At 56.2% G+C, this 19766-nt stretch overlaps 1 protein-coding gene across 1 annotated transcript in view; it reads right to left on the bottom strand.

The window, feature by feature from the left end:
• Positions 1–19653, bottom strand: part of NFAM1 (NFAT activating protein with ITAM motif 1) — a 39159-nt gene extending 19506 nt beyond the window's left edge. The window contains exons 1-3 of the mRNA XM_077914252.1: positions 19296–19653; positions 2994–3323; positions 1488–1600 (exon numbers count right to left, since the gene is read on the bottom strand). Of these exons, the coding sequence (XP_077770378.1) occupies positions 1488–1600; positions 2994–3323; positions 19296–19395 (543 nt within the window). The 5' untranslated portion in view covers positions 19396–19653. The remainder of the gene's footprint in view (positions 1–1487; positions 1601–2993; positions 3324–19295) is intronic.
• Between the last annotated feature and the right edge of the window lie 113 nt (positions 19654–19766).

The raw sequence follows: 19766 nt of genomic DNA, 5'->3' as shown, positions 1-19766 counted from the left end.
CCAGCCCTTTGGGTGCAAAGGCTGAGCTTTTCTTGACCCATGGAACCCCCGTGGTGGTGTGGAGCCTCTCCCACACTCAGGGCCTTCATTGACTGAGCTGATCCCCAGGTTTAGCCCCTAAGGCTGGCAAGGAGCAGAGAAGCTCTTGGTCCCTAGATGGTGGAGTACTGGCCCAAGTGGGTCTGACTGAAGCCTCCGAGGACCCAGGACAGGGACCCCTGGGGTGCTCAGTGGTTGTGCATCTGCCTTCAGCTCAGGGCGTGATCCTGGGGTCCTGGGATCGAGTCCGAATCGGGCTCCCCGCAGGGAGCCTGCTCCTCCCTCTGCCTGTGTCTCTGCCTCTCTCTCTGGGTCTCTCATGAATAAATAAATAAAATCTAAGAAAAGGGGATCCCTGGGTGGCTCAGTGGTTTGGCACCTGCCTTTGGCCCAGGGCGTGATCCTGGAGTCCTGGGATTGAGTCCTACATCGGGCCCCCGACCTGGAGCCTGCTTCTCCCTCTGCCTATGTCTCTGCCTCTCTCTCTGAGTCTCTCATGAATAAATAAAATCTTAAAAAAAAAAAAAAGTCTAAAAAAAAAAAAAAAAGGAGCCAGGACAGAGGGTCCTAATGGCAGCTTGGAGCCGTGCTGGTCATCTTCCCCCCCAGAGCCGGGCAGAACCTGGCACCCCCCTGGGCAATGCATTCTTCCACCCAACATTTACTGAGTGCTGACCATGCCTGGGCATGCACGGAGCCATGGAAACAAGCTCAGTGTGGCCTCTGTCTTCGCGGCACTTACTGTCTGGCGTGGAGGGCCGGCATCGAACAAGAAACCACAGGTGTGGGTGACAATGAGAGTGACAAGATCCCACTGGAGAGACAACTCTCCCTGCATTGGTGTCACCGCAGCCGAGCAGGAATCAGCCAGGTGTAGAGCCGGACCATCCACCTGCATTCCAGCCCTGATTCTGACTGTGCTTGCTGTGTGACCTTGGGCAAGTCACCACCTCTCTGGGCCTTGCTTTCCAGGGTTGTAAAATGGGAAGAAACCTCCCTCACGGAGTCACGGTGGGACACGGAGGAGAGCACATAGCAGGGTGCCTGGTAGACAGTGGCTCTTAGGAAATGCTTCTTCCTCTCTTCTGGGGTGCTGGGGATCCAGAAAGCCCTAGCCAGGGGCTCCTAATCTGACGGGCCAGTAATGGGGCTTGAGCCTTCCATTGAGTACTCATGAGGACCCATGACCTGGAAATGGCTGAAGAGCCCTGATTTTGTGCAACAAGATCCAAAGGCCCTGGGGAGTGGAAGCTGGCGGCACAGGCCCCACTATGGGGATGGCCGAGGGTGTAAGAGGCCATGAGGAACACCTGTCGCAGGCCCCCTCACCAAGGCCCACGGGGACACCATGGGGGCAGGTGGGTGGCCCCTCCGCTCCCCAGGAGGTACCCTGAAGCCACAGTGAATGAGGTGGAGGGGCAGCGCTGCTGTGCGTGTGCATCCCCTACCTTCTTCCAGAGCAGCAGAGCTGTGACCAGGATGCTCAGCGCAGTCAGGAGGCCAGTGAAGCAAAGGAGCAGGAGCTTCTGGGAGTTCTGTGGAGGTCCTCGGTACCCTGTGTCTAGGGGGGATTGCAGGGAAGCAGAGGGTTAATCACCTGAGAAAGGCTGGGTTGCTCCCCACCCCGCCAAACCCTAGGCCCCTAATTCCTATGTTCTCCTTTAGCCAGGACTCCACCTACAACACGGAACCCCCCAAACCCCCACCTTTACCAAGCTCCTCATTCCCACGCTCGCTTTTGGTGAAACCCTTTTCCGTGTTAGCTGTCTTGATTCTTTTTCTTTTTTTTAATTTTATTTATTTATTCATGAGAGACACAGAGAGAGGCAGAGACACAGGCAGAAGGAGAAGCAGGCTCCGTGCAGGGAGCCCGATGCGGGACTCGATCCCGGGTCTCCAGGATCACGCCCTGGGCTGAAGGCAGGCGCTTAACCGCTGGGCCACTCAGTGGTCCCTGCTGTCTTGATTCTTGTTCGGGGCAAGGACCATAGCTTTTGCTTCTGAAGTGTCCCTGCCTTGGGCTGAATCAGCCCCTTGAGAGCTGCCTGCGGGACCCTGGGCGAGTCACGTCATCCCTCGGGGCCTTCTGTTTTCGGCGCGTGAAATGGTCACATGCGCAGGTGTGCTGAGGGCGGGGGGATGGGTTTGGACTGGGCCTCGCGGGTGGCTGGCCTGTACCAGGGGTAGGTGAAAGGCACAGCCCGGCCCCTCCCCTTGAGCCATCCATCCTTTTATCCCTCCCCCGCCCCCCTCCTCCATCCATCCATCCATCTGGCTGACAAAAAACTGCAGAGTGCCAGCCACGTGCCAGGCACATCCATGTCTGTTATTTATCAAACATTTCCTATTACCAGACAGCAGCCCCTGCCCGCAGGATCTCATTCTCCCCATAAAAGCCATGAAGCCCAGGCCCACAGCACACCCTGGCCAGCCCAGCTCGGTGGCGTTCCCAAACCCCAACCCCTACTGGTGGGAAGCACAGGGGCAGGTCACAGCATCATGGCTTTGCTGATGATAACTTTTTACAGTCATCGCTCCTTTGGGGATGTGATGAAACTAGGAACCTTTCCCAGACATATGTACATGAGCCAAGTGTTTGATCGCAGGCTGCCGCAGACACACATGTGCACGAGCCCAATTGTGTACTCACTGCCCCCCCCACACACACACACATGGTGCCGGAGGGACGCTGAGCCTGAGGTGCTGGTGACTCCTCTCAGGCACCTGCCAGAGGGGGCCAGACACAGATCTGTATCCCAGGCCTCTGCCCTTCCCAGATCAAGGTAGACGTCGGCACACCTGCACCACCAGCGGCCCCCCGAGGACAATGTTCTGTTCTGCCAAAGCTGGCAGATGAGGCAGACATTGCCCATTTTAAGATTCTGTGCCCCAAATGCTGCTGTGAGAAAGCTCTGGGCCCTTAGCCCTGGGAGGAGCCCCGCAGGAAGCCTCACCTCTGACCAGAATGAAGACGCCGTCACTGATTCTGTGGACGTTTGGCCAGTTCACGCAGCAGTAGTAGGTGCCCGTGGCTGAAGCATTGGGCAGCTTGAGGGTGACCTGGCATTGCAGGGTGTATGTCTGGTTCTCCTTGCCCTGGGTGGGTGGGCAGTTAACCTGCTTGTTGAGGCTCCTCTGGCTCTTGAGGTCCACGTGAAAGTACCAGACTGTGAAGTCCTTGAATTCTGGGGTGTACGAGTAGGTGATTTTGCAGTTGAAGGAAACGGCCTTGTTGGCCAGGGAGACCAAGATGGGGTCACCACTGTGGGTCACCGACTGCCCTCCTGCAGGGGAAGGAAAAGGAAAGAGTGGGAGCTTACCCTCCAGGATGCTAGAGGCCCTTCTGCTGCCTTCCGAGGCCCTCAGCTCACACTCACACCTTTCATGCAGTCACTGAGTGTAGGTGTTGGGTCAGGTGCTTTACACATAGAACTTGCCATCTCCCAACACACCCAAGGCAGATGTGTCAGAGCTCCACTTCACAGAGAGGAAGAGTCCGAGGGTCAGGCAGGTCAAGCTGCTAGCTTTCAATCTCTCAGCAGGTACAGAGGAGAGCTACAACCCTGCCCAAGGCAGGCAGACTCCAGACCCCACACTCCTCACCGCTCTTCTGCTCAAAGGCCAAGAAGCCACGTTGGATAAAAGCACCAGTTTGAGAAGACCCAAAGCTGCTGAAGGATGAGAAGTAAAGAGCAAGGAGGCCGGAGACAAAATAAAGGAACCCTTCCCGGCAGGACGAACTCCCTGGCAGTAGACACACAGAGGGGAGCCATGGCTCTCCCCAGCCTGAAGGAGGAGGCACGGCAGGCATCAGCAGACACAAACCTTGCCCCGGATCTGAGCTCGGAGAAGACTTTGTCAACACAGAGGTAGCCGTTTTGGGCACAACCAGAACATTCGATGACCGTTACAAAGGCGGGTCTGTGGGAGCCTCCTTCCTCTCTGGACACCTGGACACCCGTCCTCATCACAGGCCCCTGGGAAACCCATTTGAAAGCTCCACAGCAGGGCAGCCTGGGTCGCTCAGCGGTTTAGTGCCACCTTCAGCCCAGGGCGTGATCCTGGAGACCCGGGATCGAGTCCCACGTCGGGCTCCCTGCATGGAGCCTGCTTCTCCCTCTGCCTGTGTCTCTGCCTCTTTGTCTCTGTGTCTCTCATAAATAATAAAATCTAAGAAAGAAAGAAAGAAAGAAAGAAAGAAAGAAAGAAAGAAAGAAAGAAAGAAAGAAAGAAAGAAAGAAAGAAAGAAAGAAAGAAAGAAAGAAAGAAAGAAAGAAAGAAAGAAAGAAAGAAAGAAAGAAGCCCACAGCAGCCCCTGCCGGGCCGGGCCTCCACCCTCCTGCGGACTCCCGAGGCGCAGTCGGACTCCAGGCCCGAGTCAGCGGCGGCCACCTCTCACCCCCAGACTTCAGCCCACAGGCCCCCTCAGCCTACACGGGCCTCGTCCCCTGCCACCTTCCTGCTCCCGCGGCCGAACAGCAGACAGGTCTAAATTGAGGTCAGCAGCAGGCAGCCAAGAACACGCCGGCCAGGTTGTTAATCGGGAGGAGATCATGCATTTGAGATGCTCAGAGGGAGCTGCTAGATTTATCTTGTTGGGGAAGGGGAGGTGCGGGTCCCCCTGCCCGTGATGCGGGGCCGGCGTGAGGCCAGGCTGGACTCTCCTCTGGGCTCCTCTGTTGAGCACTGGGTGAGGTCAGGTCCTCTGGAAGACTTGGGGACAGGACAGAGGTGACCCTCTAAACCAGTCAATCCCCTGAAGCTCTGGCCACTGATATTTTGAGATTCCTGTCGAGTAACTACAGAGATTGCCCCTCCTCCAAAGAACTAAAGGCGGTGACAGTTCCAGGGAATCGGCCGGATGTCCCAGCGGACTGGCTTCCTCGTACTGCATTAATATGATGATGCTGGGACGCCTGGGGGGCTCAGCGGTTGAGCGTCTGCCTTTGGCTCAGGTCGTGATCCCAGAGTCCTGGGATCGAGTCCTGCATCAGGGTCCCCGCAGGGAGCCTGCTTCTCCCTCTGCCTGTGTCTCTGTGTCTCTCTCTCTCTATGTGTCTCCCATGAATAAATAAATAAAATCTTTAATATTAATAATAATAAGATGATATTCACACATGGAGAAGCCACTGAGCTGGCACCCACGGCCCTGCTCCTGTGGTGGGTGGGACAGGAAGAAGTTCACAGGTGCTTTGTGTCTCTGGCTCTACTGCAGGGTGGCTGTTGTGGCTTAGCTATGACAACACGTTCGATCTGTTGTCAAAACAAGGAGCAGTGACTCAGGGCTGAGGTTTGCCTGAGATGCGGCGGCCAGGGCTGGGATGCGGCAGGTGGAGAAAGGGGTGGTTGTGTGACCCCAAGTAAGGACGAGGGGCCAGAGGGCTGAGATGGATGTTATTTGCCCTGCCCAGCAAGGCCGCCTCCTTCCCTGCCTCCCCAAAGTGGCTACTTCCCCCTCTGCCTCCACCCCTGCAGGCCCCTCTGCCTGGGCCTCCCACCTCTTCACCTGGCCACCACCTACCTAGTCCCCCAGACTCAGCTCGGGAAGCACCCTGACTTCTAGCCACATTCTCTGGTGTGGCTGTCCAGGCGGCCCAGGCAGGCGGAGCCAGGCCGGTGCTTCCTGCTGGGGGACAAGAGGATGGAACTGGACACCAGGAAAGTGACCCACCAGGGCTGGCACGGAGGCCTCTCCACCTCCCCTGGGGCCTCCTGCTTCTCTCCTCCGTGTGTCTAGGAGGCCTAGGGAGGCTGGACACCATCAGGACTGCAAGGCTACCTTCCTGTTTGTCCTGGCAGGAAGATACCCATCCAATTGTCTGAAAATAATTCTCTGCATTATGGGGTGCCTGAGTGGCTCGTGCTGAAGCATCTACCTTCACCTCAGGTCATGATCTTGGGGGTCCTGGGGTGGAGCCCACTGTCAGGCTCCCTGCTCGGTGGGGAGTCTGCTTCTCCCTCTGCCCCTCCTGCTCATGCTCTCTCTCTCTCTCTCAAATAAATAAGCAAAATCTTTTTTAAAAATTTTCTGCATTTGAGGTATCTTGTTAGAAAATGATGGAATGTGTCAGTGTGATTAAGCCAATCTTTACAATTTGGGGGACCTATAAAATTAGATGACTATTGTTCTGTGTTCTTCCAGGATTCAGTATTTTAAGGTCAGAGGGTTAGGATCATGATGGCAGTATGTGGCCCCGGCTCGGATCTGCCCTGGAGGAGAGCCTGAGACCTCAGGAGAAACCACAGACTCCAAGAGTGAGGAGGGAAGCAGTCTCTGTCGATCTGGAGGAACAACCAGTCTAGGGACAGCAGGTAAAAAATGAGAGGGAAGGAGGCCTGCCGTGGCCGACAGGAGCCTGGGTTCGGGCCCGATGCTGCAGCCCATTGTCTCCACTGCCCCTTGTTTTTTGGAGGGTGTTAGCACCCCAGAGCTGGGACCGCTGCAGCCCAGCTCCCACTCCCCTCCTAGACCGTGCCTCCAACACACCCACTCTGGGGTGCAGGCTACTCCAGCTGGCTGCTAAGTGTCCCCCCCCCATTAAGGCTCAGTGCTATAGACAGATCCACAGTAACTCCCGTGTCCACAAATGGTTTTCAGCTACCATTTGTTGAACCCCCAACAAACATTTAAGGAGTACCAGTTAGGTCACAAGCCCCATCCCAGGCCTGGAGGGGCTCCCTGCCCTGGAATCACAGAAGCAGAGGGAGCCAGGGGTGGGAGGGCTCATAGGGAGGGTACTACTAATCCTGTCTGGATGTGTGGGAGGAGGACCTATGGGAGGAGGGACATGCTGGTGACCTGGAGCTCTGGAGGTCACCAGGGAACGGAAAGCAAGCACATGCAAGGATGGCAGGGCTAGAAATGGCCCGAGCATAGAAGGGAAAGAAAATACATAAAAAACATACTCTGGCTGGGCACGACACAAGCCCTCTGTCAACCAAACACCACAACAATCCTTTGAGACAACATTTGCAGCCCCGTTTTGCAGACCCCCCAAGAGGGTCTTAGAGGCCCAGCGGCCCAGAGCTCCCGAGTGGTGGAGTGGGATCTGAGCCCAGGCCTGCCTGTGCTGAGAATGTAAAACCAGCCCCCAGGGCTAGCAGCTCAGACTTAGGCGAGTGTGGCCTGGCACAGGGCTGGGAGCCCTCACAGTGACACCAAGCACCGTAGACGTCAGCTGCTGAAGACGGGTTCGTGGGATTCCTGGCACAAGCCACGTCTTTTCACAGTTGGTGGCCAGGTGGCCGCATGACAGAGAGCAGGGGTCACTTGGCTTGCCTTTTGTGCCTAGTTCTCACCCCAGACCCAGAGGGGCTTCACCAGGACCCTTCCCAAGCTTGCAGTGTGTCCCCTGAATGCACAGTGGCTGGTACCCACCTCGCACCTGGTGGCGGTTGTATCACACTCTGTCCCTTGTTCAGGCAAAGGGGTATGTCCCCCATGGAACAAGGTGGGTCAGCACGGAGTGAGCTGGCTGGGGATCCTCTTAGATTCTGCTCATGGGCCTCCAAGAGGGATACACAGCCCAGGGAGGAGGACCAGGGGGATTTGGATTCCTGGAGGGAGGCAGAGCCACAGGAGCCCGGATGGCACACCCCAGTGACCCACGAGAGGGGGTCCACTGCAAGCCCTGTGAGGACCCAGAGCACAGGGCCAGCTATCCACAGCACCTGACCAGCAGGGCTCCCTTGCCCTCTCCCTGCTCCTTCCCAGTCCCCTGTCTCCACCCAGCTGACACAGGGAAGGACCGGGAGGGGGTCTGGGGGGAAGAAGGGAAGAGGCCCCTCACCTCTTCCTCTCACACAGGTCCCAGATGCCGCCTTCAGCATGCATCAAGTTCAGCCTTTGGGGGAGCATCTGGGTGCCCAGAGGTTGAGGGTCTGCCTTCAGCTCAGGGCGTGATCCTGGGGTCCTGGGATCGAGTCCCACATCGGGATCCCTGCAGGGAGCCTGCTTCTCCCTCTGCCTACGTCTCTGCCTCTCTCTCTGTGTCTCTCCTGAATTATTAAATAAAATCTTTAAAAAAAAAAAAAAAGTTCAGCCTTTTGGCTGTTCCTCTGGTTAGAGAAAGGAGAACCAGGACTTGGTATTGACTGTGAGTGACCCCAGGGCAGAGTGCCTGGAATAGGCCAGGGTGGCTGGGCTTTCCCCCAGGCGCCGGGGCACAGGCCCCGATATGAAAGGCCTAAAGGGCCCCAGGAGGAACACAAAGTTGCTCTGCTGAGAATTCTCCAGGAGGCGGGTGGGTTCTCTGTGCAGCCTGGGCCAGGACAGGTACAGGGAAGAAAATGCAGCCGGGAGCCTGGCTTGTTTTCTGCAGGGAGATGGTTCATTCAGTTCACGAGCTCCCTGCCTGACAGGGAGAGGGCCTGGAGGTGGCCGAGGGCAGCGCGGAGGAGGGGATGCGGGCAGGTGGATCCCCCACCTGCTCATGTAACTACTCTTTCCTGCGCAGAAGGAGAGAAAGGAGGAGCCGGAGGGGCGGGGAGAGTCCGAAGGCTGGGGGTGGGGATGGGGGTGGAGCGTGGGCCTGCGTGGATGTGGATGATGGTGCCGCGCAGAGAAGAGGGCCCCCCTGGTGGGTGCAGTCCAGGAGGGAAGAGCAGGAAGGGGAGGAGCAGGCCCAGCCAGAGGACCTCGTTCCTCAGGGCCACCACCCCAGGCCAGCCCTGCCCTCGAGCTTGTGACACCTAGGGCATCCCCAAGCCCGTCCTCCCCACCCCTCCCCACTGCAAGCACAGATGGTTCCCCAGGGCAGCGCAGGCTATGCTGCTTTGCAGGAGAGTGTTTTTAGGGAAGGCGTGTCTTCCATCCCTCACTTCTCAGCAGCTCCAAGGACTGCTACAAAGCCTGGGACCCCGCCAGATATATGGGGGTGAGGGGTGCCTGGGAAAAGCCTAGTTTCTACTTTTTTGAAAATTTATTTATTCTTTATTCAGAGAGAGGCAGAGAAACAGGCAGAGGGAGAAGCAGGCTTCCTGCAAGAAGCCCGATGCAGGAATCGATCCCAGGACCCTGGGATCATGCCCTGAGCCAAAGGCAGATGCTCAACCGCTGAGCCACCCAGGTGTCCCAAAAGCCTAGTTTCTTGAGGCATCAGGCCTGGGTTTGGATCCCTGCTCTGCCACCCAAACGCTGTGCAAACTTGGGCAGGTGGCTTTCTATCTCTGAAGCTTGATGTCTCCCCAGAAAAATGGGAGAACAACAAAGCCAACCTTACACAGTTGGCATGGGACTAAAAGGAGCCAGGAACAGTCAGAGGCTGCCACAGGGCCAGGCTGCCTTTCCCCAGTGACAAGAAAGAGGCAAGGGAGTCGGATGAGTCCTGAGTCCTCACTGAGTCTGGAAAGGCAAATGTCCCACGTAAGTGACAGGCCTGCAGTGCAGGGCACATGCAGCATGGAGTGGCCTCCAAACATGACAGCCTGTCTACCACCTTGGGCCCTGGCCTGGCCTGGACGCAGGGGAGTGGGTGACCCCCTGGGGTGCAGACCCTGGGCCTGGTCCTCAAGGCTACCCTGGCAGGTGTTCAGTGTGTAAGTACAGGAGCTCTGAGCCCAGAGGACCGTCCCCCCAGCAGCCTCCACTGCTCTTCCCCCATCCTGCTTGTCTGTGCCCTGGCTGGGAAAGATTCCGTCTACCACCTGCTGGCACCAGATCCTTCCCTTTCTGGTTCTTCTTTTGAATCTGTGGCCATTTGAATGGTGCTCTTGAGAGGTGGCTGGGGGTGCCCCACTCCCACCCTGGCCCAGGGACCACATGCTGAGTCCCTGGGGGGAGAGATTCATAATCAAAGAACTTGCCTGGATGTAGGAAGGATGCCCACCCCGTCTGCCCTCCCCACACCCTACACAACGCACCCCCCGTCCACCTGCCAGCTCCAGAATCCAGGCTTCTCTCCACGCAGCCAGAGACCTGCCTGGCGCTGCTCCCGAGGGAACCACAAACACCTTGCTGACCTTGCTGGGTGCCCACCAGAGGAGACCCAGGAAGGATTCTGAAATCAATTTACATGGTGAGGACAAGCAGTTCAAAAAAATAGAACAGGAAGCATTTTGTGTGTAATAAGGGTACTTTTTGTGACCTTCTGGCTCTAGTTACAGTCATACAACCAGGTTCAGACAGGGTCATACTATAACATGCATCCCTTAACTTTGGATCACCTTTAAAAAAAAAAAATTGCAAGTCCCTGGATTGGAAGATCCAGTCTATGCCTCCAGCTCCCTTTCACCCACTACCCGGCAGACGCCAGGCCTCCCAGGCTCTGCAGCCTTTGCCTACGTTATTCCCGCTGCTCAGAAAGTCCTCCTGTTCCCTTCCTCTCCCAGGACTGTGGGATCACCCTCTACATCTGAAGGACTCCTTTCCTTCCTGAGCCACTGTGGGGTACATGGGTCCCCTGCCCTGAATAGACTCTCAGGTGTTGCTGTTAAGCCACGTGATGATAAGCACTGATATCTCTGGGACACACACCCCTTTTACAGATGAGAAAACTGAGGCTCTGAGAAAGGAAGAGGTTTGCCCAGAAGCACAGCCAGTCAGTGGCGAGGATGTGATTTTAAGCTGGGTCCCTTTGGGTCCTTACCCCCATGCTCTTAACCCCTGCTCTGTGGCATGATTTTTAAATCCGAAAGCAAGAAAAAGAAAACATTTCTCAAATGAAAGAGCTGCACCCCTTTAAAGGGAGCTAGAAATTCAGAAGCCAGGAATGCCTGGGTGGCTCAGCAGTTGAGCATCTGCCTTTGGCTCAGGTCATGATCCTGGGGTCCTGGGATCAAGTCCTGCATTGGGCTCCCTGCATGGAGCCTGCTTCTCTCTCTGCCTGTGTCTCTGCCCCTCTCTCTGCATCTCTCATGAATAAATAAAATCTTAAAAAAAAAAAAATTCAGCAGCCATTTCCCTAGATTTGGGTTATCTAATAGGCAGACAGGTCCAGCAGCGTATGGTATCTTCAGACCAAGGTACTCATCAGAACTGACCCTTCAGCTTAAGGGGGAACAGCTTCGAGGAGGGCCTGTGGCTCCCAGAGCAGAAGCAAGTGGCCACACGAGCCCTCTACAGACCCGTCCCTTGGCAGCACCAGCCAAATGTCCAAAGGGCCAGCCATGTCCCCCCCTTCACCGCAGCGACAACACCCCCCACACCCAGAATCTGGCCCTCCCTCCCACCCCCCGCACTCCCCGGGGCTGCCCTGGCCTCCTCGCAGCCCCTGTGACCCACCAACTCGGGGCCCAGGCCTGGGCCCCAGGTCTCCCCTCTGCCTGGAACGCCAGCCCGCCTGGGGCCCGGAGCATGAGCATCGGCATCCTCAGCCAAGGGTGTGAGAGTCCACACGTGCCGATCAAAGGTATCCATTCCAACTCGGGTCGATTCTAAAGGAAAGCACTTTGATTCCCCAGCTGCAGAAGAAAGCAGTTCCCACGGTCTTTATTTTAGGCATGGAGTTTTGCCCTCCAATTTAATGCTGGCATTTCTCAGAGCCATGCCTTTTTTTTTTTTTTTTTTTTTTTAAGGCGCATCTGAAGAAGGGCTGCTGGGGAGACAGAGATGTGGGGTGCTGGTTTTATCACAGGGCTCCGGCCTGTGCCTGAGCGTGAATCCCAGGTGCCGCAGAAAACCGGGTGAGTCCTTCAGGACACACGCATCAAACACAACGGCGCGTGGCCAAGTGGCTGATTAGGGAAAAGCGTGTCGCAGGCGTCGGAAGGCAACCTTTGAACAGAGAGTGTGTTATGAGGCTTTTAGCGCCGATGCCCTCGGAACACTGCCATCAGGCTGGCTGTCACATCTTTCAACACCTCTGAATTACACAGATGCAGAGGGACGCGGCCTGCCTCGGGGGCCATGGCCACAGCCTTCCCGCGCTCCGTTCTAGAGCCTCCAGACTTTGGGCCCCGGGTGCACCGTGGCCACGCAGAGACACGAAGCAAGTGCAGAAATGTCAAACGTTTGGTCCCAGAAACGTAGAAGCTTCTTGGGCATTGATTGGCATTCGTAAAGCAGCCTCCTTCGATGGGTTTGAAAAGGCAAGTTTCTCAAACTCTGCAACACGCTTGAGGCTGTGGTCTGCAGGAGACTCAGTTTCTCCCTTTATGCCCTCCTCCGCCCTCAAGAAGGGTGTCAGGATGGGGTGGAGATGGCGATAGCACCAAAGAGGCCGAGTGGGGGTCCCGGTCCTCGTCCCTGGATGGGTGTGGAAGAAACAGAGCAAGGGGGTAGACCCCACCAGGGGACCCCCTGCAGTGTGTGTCCACCCAAAGTCCTGCCAGGGAGGGCCGTCCTGCCACTGGGCAGAGTTCTCTGACGAAGCTGAAGGTGGGGAGACAAAGGGAAGTCTCAGAGTCTGCAGAAACCTAGAGGAGGGGAGCCAACCCTGCTGGGTGGGGGCAGAGGTTTCCAGGAGGGGCCAAAGACTCTTGGACTGGGTCTTTATTTATTTGTTTGTTTGTTTGTTTATTTTTAAGATTTTATTTACTAATTCATGAGAGATACAGACAGAGAGGCAGAGACACAGGCAGAGGGAGAAGCAGGCTCCATGCAGGGACCCTGATGTGGGACTGGATCCCGGGACCCCGAATCACGCCCTGAGCCAAAGGCAGATGCTCAGCCAACTGAGCCAGCCAGGTGCCCCTGGTCAACAATTCTTCATGTAAGTGAACCGTGCTCACTGTAGAAGTTCTAGACACCACAGCAAAGGATAGAGAACGCTGAAATTGCCTGCGGTCCTGCCACCCTGACATCGCAGGTGTGGACCTTGGGATGAGTTTCCCACATCTCACTGTACGGAGCTGGACTTTGATACAAGACTAGCAGGCAGCCAGGTTGGGGGGGGGTGTGCAGAGAGGGGGTTTCAAGAGCAAAAAGCTCTCAATGAAGCTTCTAGAAGTCTTGAAACAAGACTCCTGTTGCCATTGGTAGTTGAGGGACTCAAAAGGCACAAGGGGAGTTCTAGGGGTGGTGGTGGGGCGGCTCTGGGAGGTGGGAGGACGGGGAGGGGCCCAGTGTTGTCCTGGAAACCCAGGGGGAGCCTCGGTGGACAGAATGCCAGGCAGGGAATTGACAGGATTACATGTGTGTTAGAAAGATAACAAGAAGGGGGCGCCTGGGTGGCTCAGGCGGTTAAGCGCCCAACTCTTGATTTCAGCTCAGATCATGATCTCAGAGTGGTGAGATCGAGCCCCATGTCGGGCGCCCCACTGGGTGTGATGCCTGCTTAAGATTCCCTCTCTCCCTCTCCCTCTGCCCCTCCCCACCTCTACAAAAAGAAAGATAACAAGCGAGATACTGTAGTTCCAGTCTTTATCTGCCTAACACCCTGGCATTAGGGACTCATTCTGGGGCTTGGGACCCCTCCCCCTCTGGCCTCCTTTTCAAATATAAATGCTTCTGGGTGTCAACACACTAACTCCTCCTGAGGCCGCCTTCGCCAGATCACTTTTATCCTGACTTCTCCTAAATCTCTCTCTCCCCAAAGATCCAGCACCCTCAGGCACAAAATCACTCACTGGCCCCCATCCTCCCACAGTCTCTGCGGTGCCAGCTCTGTCCTTGCCTCCTGTCAGCCTCCTCCCTCCCTTAGCAAGAGGAAGTCAGCAAACACCTGGAGGCTAAGCTTTGGCTTCTTTCTGGCCTTGACCCTCACCTGCAGGCACCTCCTTTGACCTTTCCTCCTCCCCCCAGAGCTCCCCAGCCAGCACCTTCTCTCTGTCCATTCTCTGGCTTTTCGCACAGAGCCCACTTCTCAACGTTGAGTACTGGTTCCCTGGTGCTGTCCACACCCTTACCTGCCCAGGTGAGCGCTGTCATGCCCTTCATACCTCTAAGCTCCTGACTCTCAGAACCACAGGTGAGGGCAGTCCCGGTGGCTCAGCGGTTTAGCACCGCCTTCAGCGTAGGGCAGGATCCTGGAGTCCCAGGATCGAGTCCCATTGTCCGGCTCCCTGCAAGGAGCTTGCTTCTCCCTCTGCCTGTGTCTGTGCCTCTCTCTATATGTCTCTCATGAATAAATAAATAAAATCTTTAAAAAAAAAAAAAGAACCAAAGGTGAAAGCCCTGGCAGGACAGGCCGGGTTTGTGGGGGACCAGGAGAGTGGGCACCACAGAAAAGATAGCAGAGTTTGACTTTGACCAACAGGTTGGAGTCACCACGTGAGCAAGTGAGAGGACCCCTTCCAGGAAAAGGGAGCAACAGGATAAAAGGCTTAGGGGCAGGCAGTCATCCAGCATGGCTCCAAAGTGGGGTGTGGGAGTCCCTCGAGGCGGGGGCCTGGAGGAGAGCTATGCTACAGCAAGGGGCCAGCTGATGGCAGCAAAACAGTCTGCTGTCGTGCTCCAGGGACCCATGAGGGATTGTCCATGTGCAAAAGGTTGTCTGGTTCAAAAAGGGAGTTACTGATTCAAAGAGCACGGACGCTGGGGCACCTGTATGGCTCAGTAGGTTAAGCAGCCGACTCTTGATTTCAGCTCATGATCTCAGGGTCATGAGATGGAGCCCCCAGGGTCAGGCTTCTTGCTCAGTGGGGAGTCTGCTGGAGATTCTCTCTCTCCCTCCCTCCCCCTGCCCCTTCCCCTGCTCAAGTGTGTGCACACACTCTGTCTCTCATAAATAAATCTTCAAAGGGCAGGTACCCTTTTAAGTTTTTAAATTTTGAGATGAGTTGCCGGGTGGCCTTCAGAAATATGCCTTCGAGAAAAAAAAAAAAAAGAAATATGCCTTGGACCCTATAACCAGCGCTGCAGGCAATGCCTCTGCTGACTCTGGGAAGCTAGCCTGCCTTGCCTTAGGTTGTGCTCACGTGGTGCCCCCTTCCCTGGCCCACCAGCAGCAAGCACAGATCTGGCCCGGAGCCTCAAAGGGGCTCTGGGTTCTGACCTCATTCTCTTCCCCACAGTCCACACAGTTGAGCAGATGCACACCAGGTTCATCACACCTCCTTTAGAGGCATCCTGTCCCCAAGGTTGAGGGGCCTGGTGCCAGGTCCGAGGGCTACTGCTGGTTCTGGATGTGCCTTCCTGATACCCCTGGCAAGAGGCCTGCATAGCTGTGTGTTGAGTGTCCTGACAGTGGGAGCTGATGACATGGCCAAGTCGCCCACAACTCAAGCCCAGGTCCTACCCTCTTGGAACTCCTCCTGGGGTTGTCTGTGGCTGAGGAGCTGAGTCCATCCCACTCTCTTTGGTATCTCCTGGGCATATCTCTGGGTGCCAGGCATCGTGCTAGGAGTTGAAAAATTGAAGCAAGAAATTGAACCCTGCATTTCCAGCCCGCCGAAGCTCTCAGTCCCCACAGGGAGGCAGACAGCCTGGGAAGAAGCAGCCTTCGTGGGAACACATGCCCCTAGAGGCATCGGACACATGTGGGCCACAGACATGAAGCACCTGAGATGTCAATCGTCGCTAAAGAAATTGCAGTATTTCCATTCACAGGGACACTCCGCAGCAGGGGTTGACACACGTGTTCCGTAAAGGGCCAGGTAGTAAATATTTCACACTTTGCAGGTCATATGGTCTCTCTCGCAACTACTCAACTCTGCCGATGTCGGTGACAGCAGTCATAGATGATCTATGAATGAATGAGCGTGGCTTTGTTCCAATAAAACTTTATTTAGGGACCCTGGCATGTGAATATTGTATAATTTCCACGTGTTGTGAAATAATCCTCTTTTGATGTCCGTCCAACCATTAAAAAAAAAATCTAAAAACCGCGCCTAGCTCCAAGGACATTCCAAAAGGCAGAAGGCTGGATTCAGCCCTGGGGCCGCCGTTTATGATCCCTGCTCATGAGCAACGAAAATATACAAACTATAGCCACACTGTCACCTGGATGGATCTTAAAAAAAAAAAAAATCACTCTGAGTGAAAGAAGCAGGTCACAAAGGAATACACCGCATCTCTCTGATGACACAAAGTTCAAAACCAGGCAAGATTAATCCATATCATTCAGGGACACGTACGGGATAAAACCATAAAGAGACGCCAGGAAGCAATTGCCCTAAGAGTCGGGATGGGAGAGAGGGGTGTCCAGGGGGCGGCCACGGGGCCGAGGGCTCTGGAACCCTGCAGCATTCTCCGGGTGGCAGTCACACGGGACTTTGTTTTCTGATATTTATTGTACTTTGCTGTATAGGTACGATAGCTGACAGCTTACAAAGAGGAAGCAATAACAATAGGGCCAACCAGAAGAGCATCCGAACCCCTACCTGACAGGCATTTATAATCCACCTGGAAGATAGCCCAGTGGGATTCGCATCCCACTGCTTCCGAGAGACCCTCCTCTCCCGACAACGTGGGACTGAACCTCTCCCCTCCCCTCCCCCGGCTCTGCCTTCTGACCTCCCCGTCTTTATTCACGCTGCGCCTGCCACCCACCCACCTGCTCCCCTCCTCCCCCTCTCCGCTCCCAGGCCCCCGCGAACACTCCCCCTGCCCCACCTCCAGCGGAGAGGTGCTTCTCTCCGCCTGCCTCGAAAGCTCTTTATTGGGATTAGACAAAGATGAAAAGCAGAGGCCAATCCTGGCAGAGGCTCGGAGCTGCGGGAAAGAAGGCGGGAGGCTCCTGAACATCTTTTGGACAACAAAGAGAGCTGTGACACCTGAGTCCGGAGCAAAGGGGGCAGGGAGCAAACCTGCATCGGTAACTCTCTCCTTGGGTCAAGTTGGGTCACATTCTCTGGGTGAGCCTCAGCCTTTGCACCAGGCTGAGAGTAAGGGTTGGTCACCTCCGGGTCCCCTCACCCCCCAGGGCCTAGAACCCGTACTCCTCAGTGGATATTTGAGAAATAAATACAGCCCGGAGTTCTGGGAAGGCCAAGTTCTGACATCTGCTGAGGATGCAGAGGCTCAGAAAGGTTAAGGGACTTGTCCGAGGTCACACAGCAGGCAGTGGAAGAAGGTAGGACCTGAGCCTGGTCCGCTGGGCCCCAAAGCCCTTGCCCTGTAGAAGCAGGGCTCGAGCAGATGCACAGCGAGCGGCTCCCAGTCTGGGGTTCGGATGACTCACCTCTGGGGGTGAGCAGTTGCCCACGAAACCACAAGTGGCTGCGAGACCCTTTGAGCAAAGCAGAATTTACGGAGAGCTCGAAACACTGGAGGGGAGTGGGCCTGAGACCCGGCTCACGACAGGAGGAGGAGGGTTGGGAGCAAGGGCAGTCCTGGGACACCATCCCACAGTGCGCCAGAGGCCACCGGCAAGGTCACAGGGACCCCAGATTGGCTCTGCTAGGCTGGAGGGTAGCTGACATTCTCTGAGCCCCGTCCACGTGCCCGAACCACTCAGTCTCAGGGAGTGACACAGGGAGGTCCTACTACCGCACCCATTTAACAGAGGAGGCAGTTGAGGCGCAGAGACATCAGGAACCTGCCCAGGCCCCTGCGGTGAACATCAGCGCCTAGATGGAAAGGCAAGCTGATTATGCCCTGGCGTATGTACCCAACACGCATCAGGGAAGTGGCACGCTGTCCCTCCGCTTCACGGACAGACAGACAGAGTGAATCAGGGCAGGGGCAGGACCAGGAGTGACTGTGCTCTCTGCTGTTCCAGGAGGTTCCAGGGGACCCTGAGGGTTTTTCACCTCTTGTGAAAGAGCAGACTTTCTCTTTTGTACAACCTTTGCTGCAATACTGGGGGTGGGGGGGGTAGGATCCTGCTGTTTTATTTACAGTTAAGACGGTTACAAAAGCGCCTCTTAGCGCAGTGTCCCCGTGAAGTGTGGTCCGCCTGCTGTTACCCAGGTATGCTGGGTCCCTTCTGGGGAGGAGGGGCCACACCAAAAGAAATGATACTAATTTGAGGGAAATTAAGTTGGAAATGACCCAGTTGGATGCACTGTCACCAACAAGCTGCATTTCCTCGGGCCATGTCGTCACTGGCCACCTCTGGGAGGGGGCAGGAAGGGACGCAAGGTGTGCAAGATGAAAGGGGATGATGTCACAAGGGGCCCAGCCCAGGAGCCTGCAGTAGGGACCACAGTCAGCTCTTGCCTCCCTGGGGGAGGGAAATTTTTCTATGAGGAATGTTCTTTTTTTTTTTTTAAGATTTTATTTATTTATTCATGAGAGACACACAGAGAGAGGCAGAGACACAGGCAGAGGGAGAAGCAGACTCCTCGCAGGGAGCCCAATGCAGGACTCGATCCCCCGACCCAGGATCACGACCTGAGCCAAAAGTAGATGCTCAGCCTTCAATGGCTGAGCCACCCAGGCATCACATAAGGAATGTTCTCTACAAAGAAAGCCAGAGAGGAGCCCTGGGGCTCACTGCCAAGGGTCCTGGCTTAGGGTTCAGGCTGACTCAGGTCTAAACCTGACCTCCACTCATTGTCTAGATCTTTACTGTTTATGGTATTAAATGAAAGGCAGAGGATGAAGCAGAGTCGGGAGCCCTCCTGGAAGCCTCAGAGAAGACCAGGTGAATAGGAAGAAAAACATCTAGGCTGCACAGCAGGGTGGGGTGGGGGATCCAAGGAACCCCAGGGGGCCAGGGCTGCCCAGGGAGAGACTGAGCTGCAGGGAGGGACCCCAGTGAGGGCAGCCCCAGTGAGGCAAACCCTTGGGGGTGTCCCCCCAACCTGCTCAGCCAGGGATCTGGATGGACTTGCCCCATGGCACATGCCCCCAGGCCTGGCTTGGATCCAGGCCACCCAGTTTCTGAGCGGATCTGGGACCAGGGAAGGGGGTGCAGCATTGGCCCTGGAGAAAGGCATAAGCTCCTGTTATAAAATAACATAAGGTGGCCTCTGGGTGACTTCAGGAAGTGGAGACTGCCACCCCTTCTGGCAATAGTGACAATTTTGTGTCCCAGGGCACAATGCTTCTGTTGGCCAGCCCTCGGCCACCCCCGTCTCCCTGGTTAGCACAGGGAACGAGGCCGAGGCTGACCCTGCCGCTTGGCAGGGACAACGCGGTGACTCCACCATCAGATTCCTTGGGGGCAAGCTGTCCCTCCCCACCGGCCCCACACCTATCCTGACGCCCCCCCCCCCCATACCGTGTTGAAGGCCCAGAGGTCAGGCTGCGGGAGGAGGGCTGTTAACACAGCCGGGAGGGGGGAGCGCTGCCCCCACCCCTGTAAAAGCCACCTTGGCGAGGCATTAGCTAAACATCTCCTGGCTCCCCGAAGGCTTCCCCTGTGAAGTCTGCAATGTTCAAACGCAACCAGCAAATCTCCCGAGACAGGTCCCCAGGAATTAGCTGCACCGGCAGATGAAAGCCGCTCTGATGTGCGAGCCAGGGAGCTGGTGGGAAGGAGGCAGCGTACCTGTGAGCTGCAGGGTCCAGGGGAACAGCAGCAAACCCAGGAGCCAGGGGCCCCAGGAGGCGGCCGGCGGGGCCCACCGCCGCGGAGGCCGGCTCTCCATCGGGGCCTCCTGTTCAGCCTTCCTCTTTCCTCTCGTCCTCGGGAGGGGATGGCCTGCTGGCAGCCGCAGTTCCCCTTTGAGTTCCCACAAAGCTCCTCCCTGGCCTCGCTTCTGCTTCCTTGGGGCCTCACTCGGTCTGCTCCCCTTAATGACCTTGGACTTTCTGAGCAGGCAGTGGGCACAGGCCACCAGGTGAGGAGTCCGGGGTTTCCTGCTCCACCCCGTGTGGTGTGCTGCTCCCGTCCTGGGTGCCCTTCTATCTGGTGGCCCATCCGGTAGACACTAGTGACCGAGGGGATGCAGGAGTCCCACGAGTAACTCTAGGGCTTGGTTTAGCTGCTCACATCTGAAACTTTTTTTTTTTTTTTTTT

Source organism: Canis aureus, chromosome 11 (genome assembly GCF_053574225.1).
Source record: "Canis aureus isolate CA01 chromosome 11, VMU_Caureus_v.1.0, whole genome shotgun sequence".
In the NCBI taxonomy this organism is placed as follows: Eukaryota; Metazoa; Chordata; class Mammalia; order Carnivora; family Canidae; genus Canis; species Canis aureus.
Note: the sequence above shows the minus strand (reverse complement) of the source record. Positions and strands in the feature narration are given on the sequence as shown.